Source organism: Tiliqua scincoides, chromosome 1, assembly GCF_035046505.1.
Source record: "Tiliqua scincoides isolate rTilSci1 chromosome 1, rTilSci1.hap2, whole genome shotgun sequence".
Classification (NCBI taxonomy): Eukaryota; Metazoa; Chordata; class Lepidosauria; order Squamata; family Scincidae; genus Tiliqua; species Tiliqua scincoides.
This window is the reverse complement of record NC_089821.1, coordinates 72746129-72760553: the sequence shown is the minus strand read 5'-3', so window position 1 is coordinate 72760553 and position 14425 is coordinate 72746129. Positions and strand designations below refer to the sequence as shown.

General features: G+C 46.1%; 1 protein-coding gene across 1 annotated transcript; it reads right to left on the bottom strand.

Annotated features, from left to right (window-relative positions):
- Nucleotides 1-14180, bottom strand: AAMP (angio associated migratory cell protein). The gene is made up of 11 exons (XM_066611653.1): nucleotides 14018-14180; nucleotides 12577-12714; nucleotides 10673-10792; nucleotides 9712-9851; nucleotides 7113-7257; nucleotides 6804-6887; nucleotides 6112-6227; nucleotides 5543-5646; nucleotides 4848-4938; nucleotides 3893-4047; nucleotides 1-2715 (listed from the first exon to the last, which is right to left on the bottom strand). Exons 1-11 carry the CDS (start codon nucleotides 14154-14156, stop codon nucleotides 2640-2642), a joined length of 1308 nt encoding a protein of 435 aa, XP_066467750.1. The 5' UTR covers nucleotides 14157-14180; the 3' UTR covers nucleotides 1-2639.
- Nucleotides 14181-14425: the final 245 nt, after the last annotated feature.

The following is a 14425-nucleotide window of genomic DNA, read 5'->3' as shown; positions in this document are numbered from 1 at the left end:
TCAGTTCAAGGGATTTATTTATTTTTTTGCAAAAGGGTGAGTGCAAATTTCATCTCAACCAAGAAAAGCATTTGTGTGCCAGACTGCCTGGTCAGCTCTGCAGAAACTAGCATTCATACAAACAGCATGAACAAAACTGAAACATGCTTAATTGACACCTTTAAAGATCCTGATGCACAGCTTTTCTAGAATAATGGTATAACAGAAAGATGGCTTAAGAGGTTGGTGACAAAGGAAGAGGAAATGAAACAGTTGCCTGTTCCCAGAGGCATTTACACTTAGGACTTCTGCCTCTCATAGGAAGAGCTATAACTGGGCATCTGTGGTTTTAGGTAAGATAGAGGGTCTGACCAAACCTCAGAAACTGGAAAAAGCCTTCATAAAAACTACAGTGAGATGGATTGCCTTATGTAGGTGGAACAGCTCATCTAAACCAAGCTGATCCCCTGGCTTTGTAAATCCTAAATTAATGCCATGTGTCTTTCTGCAAATACTGTCAGGCCTTTCCCGCTAGCATCATGCATAAGCTTTGGCAGCCTTCTGCCTTGCCACCTTCGGCCAGTTTCAGACTGGTGTTCATAGCCTACATTTTGCTTCTCTGAACAGTGAAAACCAAGCCTTGATACTTCTAACTTGTTGTGATCGTGATTCTTAGGCAACATTTAGAGCTTTGCAAAGTGGGGGTGGTGTTTTGTGGAACTCTCTCTGGTGGCACATGCCACTTCTCTCCAAAACATCTACAGTTATAGTTAATTAAATACTGCCTGAAAATGCTTCTCATGATGTTAATGGCTGTGGGATAAGAAGACAGCTGGCACTGGGCAGCGAAGACATTCTTGCAGGAGGGTGGGCCTCCCCTTGGAGCCAAGCTTTAGAAAACGCAATTACAGTGGACCTGCCCTATCCACAAGGGTTTAGTTTCAGGACTCCGCACAGCTACCAAAAACTGAATGTTCAAGTCTGCAAATGAAATGGTGTAAAATTGCATAAATGAGACATGCATGTTGGAGAGAGACCTATGAAATGGTGGTGAATATAACGCTACTGAGGAAGAGAACTTTGAAATGGCAAAAGGCTACAGCAGGGTATGTGGAATTTTTGGCATTGTATGTAGGTTCCCCTCTGCCTCCTGAATAAATTTTCAATCTACAGATATGGTGGGCTGACCCACTGTACTATATTTGTTAAAATAGTCTGTCCTCTGAGGAAGAGCGCATGCTCAAAATGTGGCAGGACTGCCATTTGATTCTCCTCAACGGATTCATTACTAGTATCCATTGGAACCTGATGCTGTCTTCGGCACTTGCAGGTGCCACTTCACCCTTTACAGTGACAGGAGAAACTGCACCCCATGAGCTTCTCTCTTTTGCAGTTCTTGTAAGATGTACTGCAACATATCTCTGAGTTTCCTCTTTTTTCTCTCCTCCTTCCCCCAAAATGTCACAGGAGAACAACGAAGGCGCTTGGAGCTGTTGCCAAGAACACCCTGCTGAACTCAGCATGCTCCTGCCCTATGTTCCTGTCAGCAAGCATTGTACAAACACAGAGCATTGCACAAGGAGCTGCATTTGTTGTCCTGATTATCACAGAAAAGGCTGCATAGCACAGTTGCACTGACATTGACTGCTAATGGGATGAAGTTTACTGCATCATAAGGAAAGGGTTATCGAGCATTACACAGCAGAACTTCTAGCTCAGTGCCCTCTGCTGAGACAGTACCCACTACTTGGCCAAAGGAGAGAGGCTTCCCACTTCCTTTGCACACATTCATTTCCTCTTATCAGCTAACAGCTAGAGGCAGATTAGAAACAAAGACTGATCTATGGTTGAGATACCTGGTCAACTGACTGCCTACTGACCATGGCTCAAATTATCCTAAAAACAAGAAGTGCCCTTTTGAAGCCTTCCTTTTTCACTGCAGCCTAGGGTCATCTGATATCAAAGGCAGAAAAAATCATTTGGCCATGGTTTTTTTTTTTTTTTTTTGACTGAGCCAATGTTTAATCCCCTTCATGGGAAACGATCTGAAACTGATCCTCCCAAGGCAATGCAGGTGCATCAGAACTTGGGCCTAAAACTGATCCCTCACTCCGCCATTGTATGATTTATTTATACAAATGCCAAAAGGTTTCAACATGGGGAGAGCATCCTTCCTTTTTACTTCAGAGACATAGAAGCAATTTACTTCCCTATCTTACAGGGAGGAGCATGGAAGACAATGTCTCAGATTACCAGAACTTCTACACTTTGTCTAATGTTATGCAAGGGAAAGCCATCACCGAGCCTGGAAGAAATGTAGAGGCTTTTCTCCCACCCAAGGCATGGCATAGCTTCCCCATTTCCATCATGCCAATGATCCAGTCCCAGATCAGACAGTCTATATCTTCACAACTTTGTGGCTCTATGAAGCATCAGGCATGTGGGACAGTTAGAAGTCTCTCAGACAAAACTCCAGAAGTTAGCCCCGGAACCATCAGGGAATGGGGTGGGAAAGCTTCCCCATCACTAATGGGGAGATGCCCCCTTTGATGTGGTTACACTATCCCCGCCCACCCAGCCACAGTCCCATTGATGTGGCCGCCTGCATCCGCACAGGCCTGTTTCTTCACAGTGATAATCCCAGCTTGAGCGAAGCACTGTTAGCGGTCAGGGCGCTGCACACAGAACACCTTAGCCTGGTGATCCCCAGAAGTGGTTACCACAATGGAAGCATCTCTACAAGAAAAGATGATAAAAAAAGAAAGGAGTTGATGCTGAAAGTAATGGTGCCTTAGCACTTTCACAACCCAAACCTATTCATTCATAATCAAGCAGAAACAAGTGCCTGAGATTTCAATGGCAGTGACCCCAGTGCCAACTGAGGGCCCAGTCCTATCCAACTTTCTAGCACCGGTGCAGCCACAATGCAGCCCCAAGGTAAGGGAACAAATGTTCCAATACCTTGTGGAGGTCTCTGTGAGTGCCTCCCCACCACAGGATGCAGCACATGCCCCACTGGCACAGTTGCACCAGCACTGCTAAATTGGATAGGATAGGGCCCTCGGTGTGCAAAATGACATTATCAAACTTTCATTCATTATTCTCAGCTCCCTCATGAGTCACATGTTAAAGACGTAAACTAAACAGATAAAGGACAGAAAGACAAAAAGAAATTACTTAAAGATGAAACTCTGGTCTAAGTCCATAACGTTCTCTGCCAAACTACACCATTTTCACTTTACTGCATTCCCACCTGCTTTTAGAAGAAGGTATAGGAGACCTGATGTCCACAGTGCAAAGTAAAAGGACAAAGATAAATGGGAGAAGGTGATGGAATAAGAAAATAAAACCGTGCCCCTACAGAGGACCCCTTTGGATAAATTACGTGTTTCTTCCCCATGTGGCCCACAAAGCCCACAACTGCATCTCATTTCCAATACAGGAATGCCCGGTATCCACGAGGGTTCTATTCTGGAACCCGCCCCCCCCATGGTTAAGTGAAACTGTGGGTACCAGCAAACACTTGCTACCCTCTGGAGGGTCCTCTGAGCCCAGAACAGGCTGCTGACATCATCCACAGCCTCTGACAGGCTCAGACTGAGCTTGAAAATGCAAAAAAATGTGACTTCTGGTTTCTTTTTATAAAACAGGAAGTGACTTTTTAATGCCTTATAAGACATTCTGAGGTCTGGGGAGGCCCAGGCATGTGCGCAGGGGCCCCACAGACCTAATCCACAGATAAGTGAATCTGTGGATACAGGATTTGCAAATACAGCCCTCCCCCCGTACATTCTCCTCCTGACCCAACAATTCTAGCATAAACTTCCACAACCCTGCCAACAGGTTATGTATCCTTACGATCTGGACACTCAACCTTTAAGCTTGCATTTATCTCTCCTGTCCACCCACTCACTTGTTCAAAGCAAAGTCTAGGATTTCAGCCGAATGGCCCCGGTACTCGCTGATCAGCTTTCCTGAACGGGCATCCCAGAGGCACACAGCCCCATCAAGGCTGCAGGTGTAGACCACAGGTGAGCTCTCTTCCCACAGGAGCTGCACAATCCCTGACTATGAACACAGAAGGAAAAAGGTTATTAATAAGGTCAGTCGCCTTTACATTCACTCAGGATGGAGCAGACTCTTCTCAGTTATGGGGCTACTACACAACTTTCTCCTCCCTCCCCAAATCTTTCATCACCAGTGAGTAGATTTCTTGTTGTCTTAGACATTAAGTGACTGAGCACCAGCTCTGGGTTACAGGCACAGCCATGTTTCCAGGGCAGGATGATTCCCACTACAGGTCATTCAGAAGGCTAGAAAAAGATGACAAGGATGCTAGTCTACTCCTCCACCATTTGCGCTCAAAACAAGCAAGTCATGACCCTGTGGGGAAGGTGACCAAGCAGGCAATAGGGGGAAACTTGCACAGGGATTGAACCAGTTTATAGACCAAATATTGGCTCAATCACCATATTCCTCCCTACCCCATCCCCAAAACCACAGTATTCCATACAGTGGCTCTGCCATCAGAACTAGTAATATATTTTCCACCCTCTAATCCAGAAGCAGCAGAAAACACATAGGCCTTGTACACCTAACTACTAATTTTTTTCTCCAACTCATTACTGTGGAACTGGTCTGGAGATTTCAGTCTCAGCTAGGGATGAAGAGGCTGGAGACAGGCTTCCTGTCATCAGCAAAGTCACAGTGCAAAGGCCTGAAATGACAGCTACTGTGAATACTTCCGTTTTACAACTGCCAGTTCTCTCTTGGATAATACCCTTGTTTCCTCCTGTGGCCTAACATCTAATGTCAACTCATTTCTTTGCTGTGCCCCCTGGTGGCACCTCTACAAATCTTTTCATTACCTCGTGCTGACACTTATGCCTCAGAGTCTGTGTGGAAAGATCATAAATAGCCAAGGTTCCATCCAAATAGCCAACAGCTGCCAGTGGCATTCTAAAACAATAAAAGTTGATAGATTAAATTTTATGATACTGTGGCACTTAGGCAATACTGCACCATAAACCAGTTTATGTTGCAGGCAGTCATCCCATTCAGAGCATGCAAAATAGAGCATGCAAAATATAAAGACCACCACATCTCCATTGTCCCCAAGATCCAGAAGCTACCAAAGAACTAAACGGACTTTCTTGGAGTCAGTATTCCACACAGCTCTTCACCATGACTTGCAGAATTACAAAAGAAGCAAACGTATGAATTGAACAAGTAGATGTTAATGTATGCCATAGAAATTCATTTATGAATTCAGAATTTGAACTATTTTAACAGACTCTCACTCTGCCCCTTGATTTTGAAAAAAAGGCTTGTCCTCTACACATTCTTTCACCAAACTCTGGATCATTTCCAAAGCAACAGCTGTAGGAGGGGGAAGGCCTCCAGGCAGGCAAGGAGGGACTTGAAACGAAGAACTCAAAGAGTCCTAAAGAAGTAATATGGCTTGCTGGGTCAAATTTATTGGCTACTTGTCTACTAAACTCTTCCTATCTTTGTCCACAATGCTAGCCACTGATACCAAACCACCACCACCACCACCACTCACACACTGCAGAAGCCCAGGGATTCAACTGAGTTGGATTCAGCTTCCTCAGATTCTCCTGCTGAAGGCTTAGGGACAAGGCTCTCTGCCTTTAGCACAGACACAACCTGCAGAGAGAAATGAAAGACAATTGTGGTCAGGATCCAAAGCATAGTTTTTCAAGTGATGAAGTAGCATGGAGGAACCCAAGTTCAAAGCACAGAAAAAGCTGGAAGCTCAGCCAAGAATGCAACCCATCACAGGAGCTACTGGAAAAGCAACACACCAGAAAATCTACAACTGCCCCAAAGAGCTACATACAAATGCAAGCTTTAGAAGAGATCCAGTTGATGGACAGAAAAGAAGATCCAAGTTCCCAGGAGTTACAGGAATCAGATTTCTGAAACCTTTTACTGTCAAGACAACAGCTGTCCAAGAGAGTTGCAAGCCAATAGTTAGCTATCCTTCTTTTAGCTATATGGGCAATGCAGGCCATTCACCGGAACTAAAACTCTTTCTTTTGTAGGCACCACCCCAGCTAAAAAGATCATCTAGTTTATTCATCCCAGCATAGGCAGAAAGAAGTAACTCACCTTGCCAGTTGCAGTATTGATCAGCTTAGCATGGCAGTCAACAGAGCCTGTCAGGACTAGGCTGCCATCCTTGTTACTGGCCACACAGGTCAAAGGGCCTTGGTGCCCATCCTGACCTGCAAGGAGTTGTTAAAGAACAAAGATCACCAAATCAAGTAAGGAGGATTTGGGCAAGGGCAAGCCCAGCACTCTTTCCCTTCACATTAGCTTTGTCAATGCCTAGACTTGCAATAGCCCAGTTTCCTTGGGCAGAAACACTCACTGTTTTAGCACTGGCTTATACATTCCTACTATAGCCCAGATCTTTGAAAGAGAATTTAGGTTTGTGGATGTTTCTCAGCCTAATCCCTCCCACCTTTGTGGCAATGGAGCCAACACCCCTGGCACCAAACAGAAGATGCCAATCCAGAGCACTGAAATTAAATCCTGCACAAGCTGTCCAATGAGGCATTTTTAGCTGGATGGACTCAATGACCATCTTGAGATTCCCGATAAGAATTCCCTATGAAAGTCAGTCATAACAACAAACAGCTGCTTGCCACCTTTACAATTTCTTTGATGCTGGTGCTATGAAACAGAGATTCTTGGATGAAGTTCACCCTAGTCCCTAACAAGATATTACAACACCACTTCTGCTTCTTGACTGTAAACCCAAAGAGGTGAAGAAAAGGGGGGGGGGGAACCTTTGATACCTTTCAGTACATGCAGTGAGTTTCCCTGCTTCAGATCCCAGATGCGCACCGTCCCATCTTCATAACCGACCACAGCTCTCTTCCCTGTATGGATCGTCTTTGCATTAGTCACTCTCTATCTCCAGGCTGACTACCAGCCAAAAAGCCCTTCCCAATAGAAAATTTCTACACAACATTCCCCAGCCCACATAACACAGTGCCATGAAGGATGTATGTGGAAGGACAAAGTTTCACAATATCTCCTGTCATTGCCCCAATAGCAATTTTGCAAGCTACCTCCACATCCCAGTCCCAGCTCCCACTTCTTACCATCAGGAAGGAGGCGACCACAAGTGGCTGGGCAGCTTGGCCCTTGGAAGGTCTTACATTCTCCACTGGGGATCTTCCACATCCAGGAGTTGCCATCAGCTGTGCCAGCAAGGAGGACATGGGCCTGAGGGTGCCACTCCATCCACTGGGGTTGAAATGAACAAGCCAGAGTGAACAGCAACAACAGGTTGGAGGACAAGCAAAACAGTATGACACTAGCCGTTCTGTCACATATTTAAGAAGTTATTGCCCATACAATGCAAACTGCAAGCTCTCCATCAGCTTAATGCTAAATATACAGTATTTGCTATGAAGTATTTGCACATTTATAATGCTTACAGCCCAATCCTATCCTCCCCTCCTCCTGCTGATGCAGATGTCCCCAAAAGTGCTGTATCGGGGGAGGGAAATTATTTCCCTTAGCCCCTCCATAAGCCCCTTGACTGCCAATGGGTCTCCTTGGACCTGTGTCAGCTCATTAGCTGGCGTAAGTCTGAGAAGGGATGGACAGCCCCAAAAAGGAGAGAACAGGATTTGGCACACACCATTGCCACTGGATCCATCCCCTCCCATCTTCTCGCTGCCCCCATTCCTCCCCCTCCCCACCCCAACTTCTTTAACTGTAGTGTTCCAGATTCTGCTACCACATGCAATACCTCAGCAACCTCTTGGCAGCAGAGCATGCAATTCCACGTGCTTCCATAAGGCCATTTAGGAGGGCCATAAAGTAAACATTACCAGAGCACTAGTTCTGGCAGCAGGGAAGGACAGGATTGGGCTGTTAAAAGAGCTTAACAGTTGCTCTCACAGTAATCCTTATAACGTTGTCAGTATTTTTCCCCTACTGCAGATTTGGGGCAGGGCTGGCTGGGCCCAGGCTGATTAATGGCAACTTCCTAATTTCATCCAGTTCAGCTGGGAACAGCTCATAGAACCAAACTCAGCCATTATGCTACTCCTCTGCTCACTCAAGACCCTCTGAGCTCACTGGAACTCTAGTTTGAACTGCAGCCTAATTGTGCTATTTGGACAACATTTCCATGCAATTTTCTGAACGAATATGAATGAATATGGCTGAGGCATGGGATGGAGGAGATGCAGTTTGGTGAGGAATACTGAATGAGCAACTACCAGACATGCAGCAATCCTTCCTCTTATACTGATGCTCTCAGCACATCAAAACCCTGCATGAAAATTAGAAACAGTTCTGCTTGAAAACTCACCTCAGGTCCACAATGCAGTGGACTTATTTCAGAGCAGGGTTATTTTTCGGAGATTATCCAAAGTTTACCAATACAGAACCATTCAACAACTCACCACAGTACTAAGCCTAAAGGCACTGAATTACAAAATTAGCTAACTGGAAAACTAGCATATGACACTGCATAACCCCACAATTTCCTGTCCTCATAACACAAGTTGGAGGAATGTCTAGCAGAGACAGTTTCATTCCAGGAAAGGAACCTATTTTTGAGAACTTACTCTGTTCATTCTCTAGGATACAAGCACTGCCTCGCTAGATTGGACCCAAAGGTCCATTTAGTCCATATTGTGTTCCAAAATGCAGAGGCTCCCCCCTTAGCTGTCAGGTATTCTCCATGGATTTAATCTTTTAATAAAGAGAACTCTTGTGACTGCTAAGGAAGCCTTTTGAGTGCATTGGAAATGCACCTTAGAAGTGACACAAGTCAAATAAGAAACCCCATATTTACTGTATTACATAATTTATGATTTATAACCCCAACACAAAATTTGTGACATGTGCAGACAGCAAGAACAAGTCAGCCAGAGGGATCTAGTCAAGATCCAAAGTGACAAATTGTTACCCCTCTGAATTATAGTACACTGTGAATTACAGTGTAATTATATATATTTACATAATATATAATTACAATTACATCCCAAGTAAGGTTATATACAATTGCAGCTTAGGAGTAGCACAAGTCCTAAAATGCTACCTAGGAGATAAACTTTCAAAATTAGCTATTCTCCCTCAGAGATGACAAGCAAATCAAAAGAATTATAATTATGGCTATAACCCTATACACACAGGGTGCTGGAAAGGCATGCCAATTTTTTACAACAGCCAGAAGTATCTTTCAGATGCCTTCCTGAGGCCACAGAGGCCACATGTGGCCTTTGCGAGCCTCAGAAATTCTCCCAGACATGATTGGAGAACACCTCTGGTCTCATCCAGAGGTAATATTGGACCGATCCATGGATTTACTTATCCACAGCAGGTTTGGGAACAGATCTCCCATGGATACTGAGGTCCAACAGTACTACATATTACAAACCAGACAATTTTCTTCCCTTTAAAAACATTTGCATCAGTTTGATTTTATACATATCACACTTCCAATTGTCTTTTATGCTCTATTCCATTTCTGGTTGCTAATTATTTTCATTTCTGCCTGTTCACTGTTGTCTCGACACTTGGACTGTCGGTCAGATTCAGTTGCTATTTTCTCCCAATATTCAGCCTTATGACTGAAAGTGTAGGAAATCAAGACTGCTGCTTTTTCTGTTGAGGCACCTGTTTCATCATCTTGTCATGACAAAGCTTTTTGCCTTGCATTTCACGGGCCCCATTTCTCACCTCCAAATCAGCCACTTCAAAAGACCAGATCTCCTCTTTGGCATCCACCCGCCACACTTTGATCAGTCCACTCATGTCACCCGTGGCCACAAACGTGGAGTCATGACTGAAACCAGCGCAAGTAACAGAGTCTTTGTGACCTACAGATAATGAAAAGAAAAAGATCAAATTTTGGTGCTAGAGCTATTTTACACAACTAACAATGTAATCCTAGCCATGTCAACTCAAAAGTAAGTCCTACTTCATTAGGACTCAAGTCCCAAGTTCATTAGTTCCAAGTAAGGACAGATAGAATTGTAGCTTAGGAGTAGCACAAGTTCAACAGAGATTCAGGAGATCAGGGCAATAAGACTTTCCTATTACTATCCTTGCCTCCCTGTCACTACTCTCAGCTAATAGCAGCAAATCCCAAATTTCTCAACAAACCATCCTATTTTTCCCCCCACAGTACTGGAAAGTGGATAAGACTAAGCTATATACCAAGAAGTTCCAATCTTATCTTTGCCATGAACTCACTAGAGAACCTTAAGCAAACCACTCTCTCAGCTCTCCCATCTTGCAATTTGGTAATCATGATAGTGATATACCTTCCAAGCTGGTTGTGTGGAAACAAATTTATACGATGCACTATAAATACTAATATTTCTAGTAATACTCTGAAATTTTCAGAGAACAAGTCACCTCTGATCATGGGCAACATCTACATGTGACCACCTACAGCCAACCTTTGGAATGGCAGAATAAACCAAGGAATGGGACAATATTCAGCCACCTCAAACACAGGAGATGGCCTCCATTCCTACCTCATCCTTTTCATATCACAGGATGAAGAATTTCACCCAAAAGTCTCTTCATCTCTGGGGCTTGTTTTTGCTGACTCCAGCTACTGAGGCAATCACTTGTGGATATCAGAGTTTTAAACTGTCACCCAGCAGTGAGTGCCCAATTGGAGACATCTCACCTGAGCATTCAAAGAGGAGCTCGCCATCACTGAGGCACCACACAAAGGCCTTGTCATCTTCACCACCTGTGACTGCCATTGTGTTGGTCTTGGGATCAAGGCTAACACAGAAAACAGATGCTGCAGAGAACAAACAGTATAATGTTATCAATGGAAACCAAGCATCATACACAGCTTATCTTACTGAAAGCAATCAGCAGAAACAACTGAAAGTTGACAGCAGAAACTCAAAGGGATATAAAAGATTTCCTACCTTTCCCCCATCTAGTGCTATCTCATGGACTAATCTTAGCAGTTTAAAGCCAGGGCAGGCAATAGGAGTTATTCCCACCATGGTTTTTAAGCCAGAAACCAAACACAGAACTACATAGGTTATACACAGAACTCTCACCCTCCCCTTTGCCTTGAAAGTCCAACACCAGTTTAAGGGAAAGGACAAGTGAGCCATAAGCTCAGCTGAAACAGTCCAGCTACAGCAAAGCAGCATAGTGCTAAAGGAGATGCCCAGGTGTTCTCCTTGTGCTAAATGATACCTGCCTTTAAGGGAAAAGAAAGACAAGGCTCCATGTGTGGTTTGTAAAGTTCAGTGGAGTAAATTTATTATTATTAACTTTATTTTTACCCTGCCTTTCTCCCAGGAGGGACCTAAGGCGGCTTACAAACAAGGTTAAAACAAATTAAAAAACACAATTTTAAAAAAGATAAAAACATAATGACATATCATAAAAACAGTAGTCAGATAAAAAAGTAGTCGGGTAAAAGAGCATAGCGCAGCAAATTAGAAAAGGATCAGGCCTGTAACCAAATGTTAAAAAAGATATTAAAAGATGTAAAAAAGGCCAGGAACTCAGAAGGCTTGTCTAAACAGAAGGGTCTTCAGGCCTCGCCGAAAAGTCTCAAGAGAGGGAGCAGTTCTTAAGCCAAGGGGAAGGGAATTCCATACTGTTGATGTCACTACTGAGAAGGCCCTATTTCTTGCCGTTGCCACGGCCCCACGTACCTCCCTAGGTGGCGGCACTTGTAAAAAGGCCTTCTCTGATGACCTAAGAGGACGAGCCGGATTGTACGGGAGTAGGCAATCTCTAAGATACCCTGGCCCAGAGAAGTATAAGGCTTTAAAGGTCAAAACCAGCACCTTGAATTGGGCCTGGAAACGAATGGACAGTCAGTGCAGCCGCTGGAGCAGCGGACTGACAGCGTCAAACCGCCTACCTCCAGTAACTACATGGGCCGCCACATTCTGTACTAGTTGCAGTTTCCAAACCGTTTTCAAGGGCAGCCCCACATAGAGCACGTTACAATAATCCAGCCTCAATGTCACCGTGGCATGGATCACCGTGGCCAGGTCTGCACGATCCAAGTACGGCCGCAGCTGGCGCACCAGCTGAAGCTGAGCAAAGGTCTCCCTAACCACAGCCGCCACCTGGGAATCCAGGAGCAGCTGTGAGTCCAGGTGGACACCCAAGCTGCAGACCTGCTCCTTCATCGGGAGTGCAACCCTATTCAGTGCAAGCCGATACTCCAGCACCTGCATCGAGGATTTCTGAACTAGGAGAGCCTATGTCTTATCCGGATTTAATTTCAGCTTGTTAGCCCCCACCCAGATCCTCACTGCCTCCAGACAGCACTCCAGGACCTCAACTGCCACCTTGGAGTCTGGAGGAAAGGAGAGATAGAGCTGGGTGACATCAGCATGTTGCCCATCCTGGTTTTAAATTTTAAGAAATGAGACCTTGCATAGCAAGTGGGTTGCCCAGTCAATGTTTACCAGTCACTTGCTCATCAGCAGCCAATGATACAAGCTATTTGTGGACAGCTACCAAGGGGAAATGGAAGGTATGAACCTCTACTAAGGAAACCAAATAACTGAGAGGGTGTTTGCGTGTGCGTTCACACAAGCCCACCTGTGTGTTTTGAGAAGGTGACCTCGCTGTCATCTTGGGCCTCCATGCCTTCCTCCACTCCCTCATCTTCCTCCTCTGCCTTCCAAGCACCTTCCTCTTCGTCTAAATCCACATCTTCCATTTCATCAGCCAGGTCATCTGTGGGGGGGGGGGGGGAGCAGAATATGAAAACAAGCAGGATTGTGTCCTTCCCTTTTCAGTAGAATATAAGCCAGGGGTATCAAACACGAGGCCTGGGGGCTGGATGCGGCCCGTGGAAGTTCTTTATCCAGCCCTCGTTATCGCACAGCAGGGGTGCCCAAACCCCAGCCCTGGGGCCACTTGTGGCCCTTGAGGCATCTCAATGCGGCCCTCAGGGAGCCCCCAATCTCCAATGAGCCTCTGGCCCTCTGGAGATTTGTTGGAGACCACACTGGCCTGACGCAACTGCTCTCAGCTTGAGGGAGACAATTCAACCTCTTGTGTGAGCTGTGGGATGAGGGCTCTCTCCACTGCTTGTTGTTTCACATCTGTGATGCAGTAGCAGCAGCAAAGGAAAGGCCAACCTTGCTTTGTGCAAGGTCTTTTATAGGCCTTGAGCTATTGCAAGACTTTCATTCATTCATTCACATAAGTTCATCTTTAATATATTCATTTATATAAACTTATGCAAATGTATTCAAATTTTAAATGTAAATTAATTCTTTTTTTCCCCCACCCCCAACACAGTGTCTGAGAGAGGATGTGGCCCTCCTGCCAAAAACTTTGGACATCCCTGTCTCACAGCAACACCATCAGCTGCTGAGTTGTCATTCGTGAAAGGGCACCATATCTTGCAAACATGATCAAGATTTGCATATTTTTTTCTTCTATTTGCAGCCAATGAGTTTCTAGATGGGGGGAAAGTGCTTTTTTGTCGTGAACTGCCTAATGACATCACTTCCTGCCCTCAGTTGACATCATGAATGCTCTATGACCCCATATGTACAGAATGAGTTTGGCACCCTAGTATAAGCAGTAAACCCCTTGGAGAGGTGGGTGCCACCCGGTGGCATAGCTGGAGGAGGCAGAGCTCTCAGGGTGGCAAGCGGTCCCTCCCTTTGGAGCCGTACGGCTCCGTTTTGCTCCCCCCGCCAGGAATGGCTCCGAAGGGAGGGGCTGCTTGCCACCCTGAGAGCTTCGCCCCCCTCCAGCTACGCCACCGGGTGGCACCTCACAGGATAGCCTGGCCACCTCAGCCCATTGCCCTAACTCCAGGCCCCTCATCAGGTCTCCAGGCCCACCTCAGGCAGAACCCCTGGCCCACCCCCTCCACAAAAGGGTAGCCAACCCGTCGGGCCCGATCCCCACAAGGGGGCAGCCTCACCCCACTCCCTCCTCAGACCCTCCTGAGCCGCAGCGCCCCTGCCCACTGCCCCTTCCCCAGCCTCAGCCACGCTCTCCCGCCCACCCCCGGCCTCACCAGGCCCGGGCGGCTCGAGGTCCACCACCTCCACGAGCTCCTCGGTGTCCCCTCCCCCATCCCCGCCTGCCAGGAGCAGGAGAGACTCCGCTTCTTGCGGGACCGGCACTAAGCCCGTCCCGTCTCCGGGCTCCGCCATGCTGTCCTCTACCCACAGACACGCCTGCCAACTCTCACTCCTTGAGCTGTGGGGGTGAGGGAGAAGCCAGAGGCGCCCCGCCAATCAACAACGAGAACGAGAAATGACTGGCCAATCCACGCCTAGCGTTTCTAAGCGCAGGGCAAACTGGGAATTGTAGTTTTGTTTTCCGACACAGCCCCGCCAGCCCATGACTTTTCACTAATATGGCCGCCTAGGGTTGCGAAGGGGTATCTCTGGAGTTGTAGTTTTAACCGCCTCTTCCATAG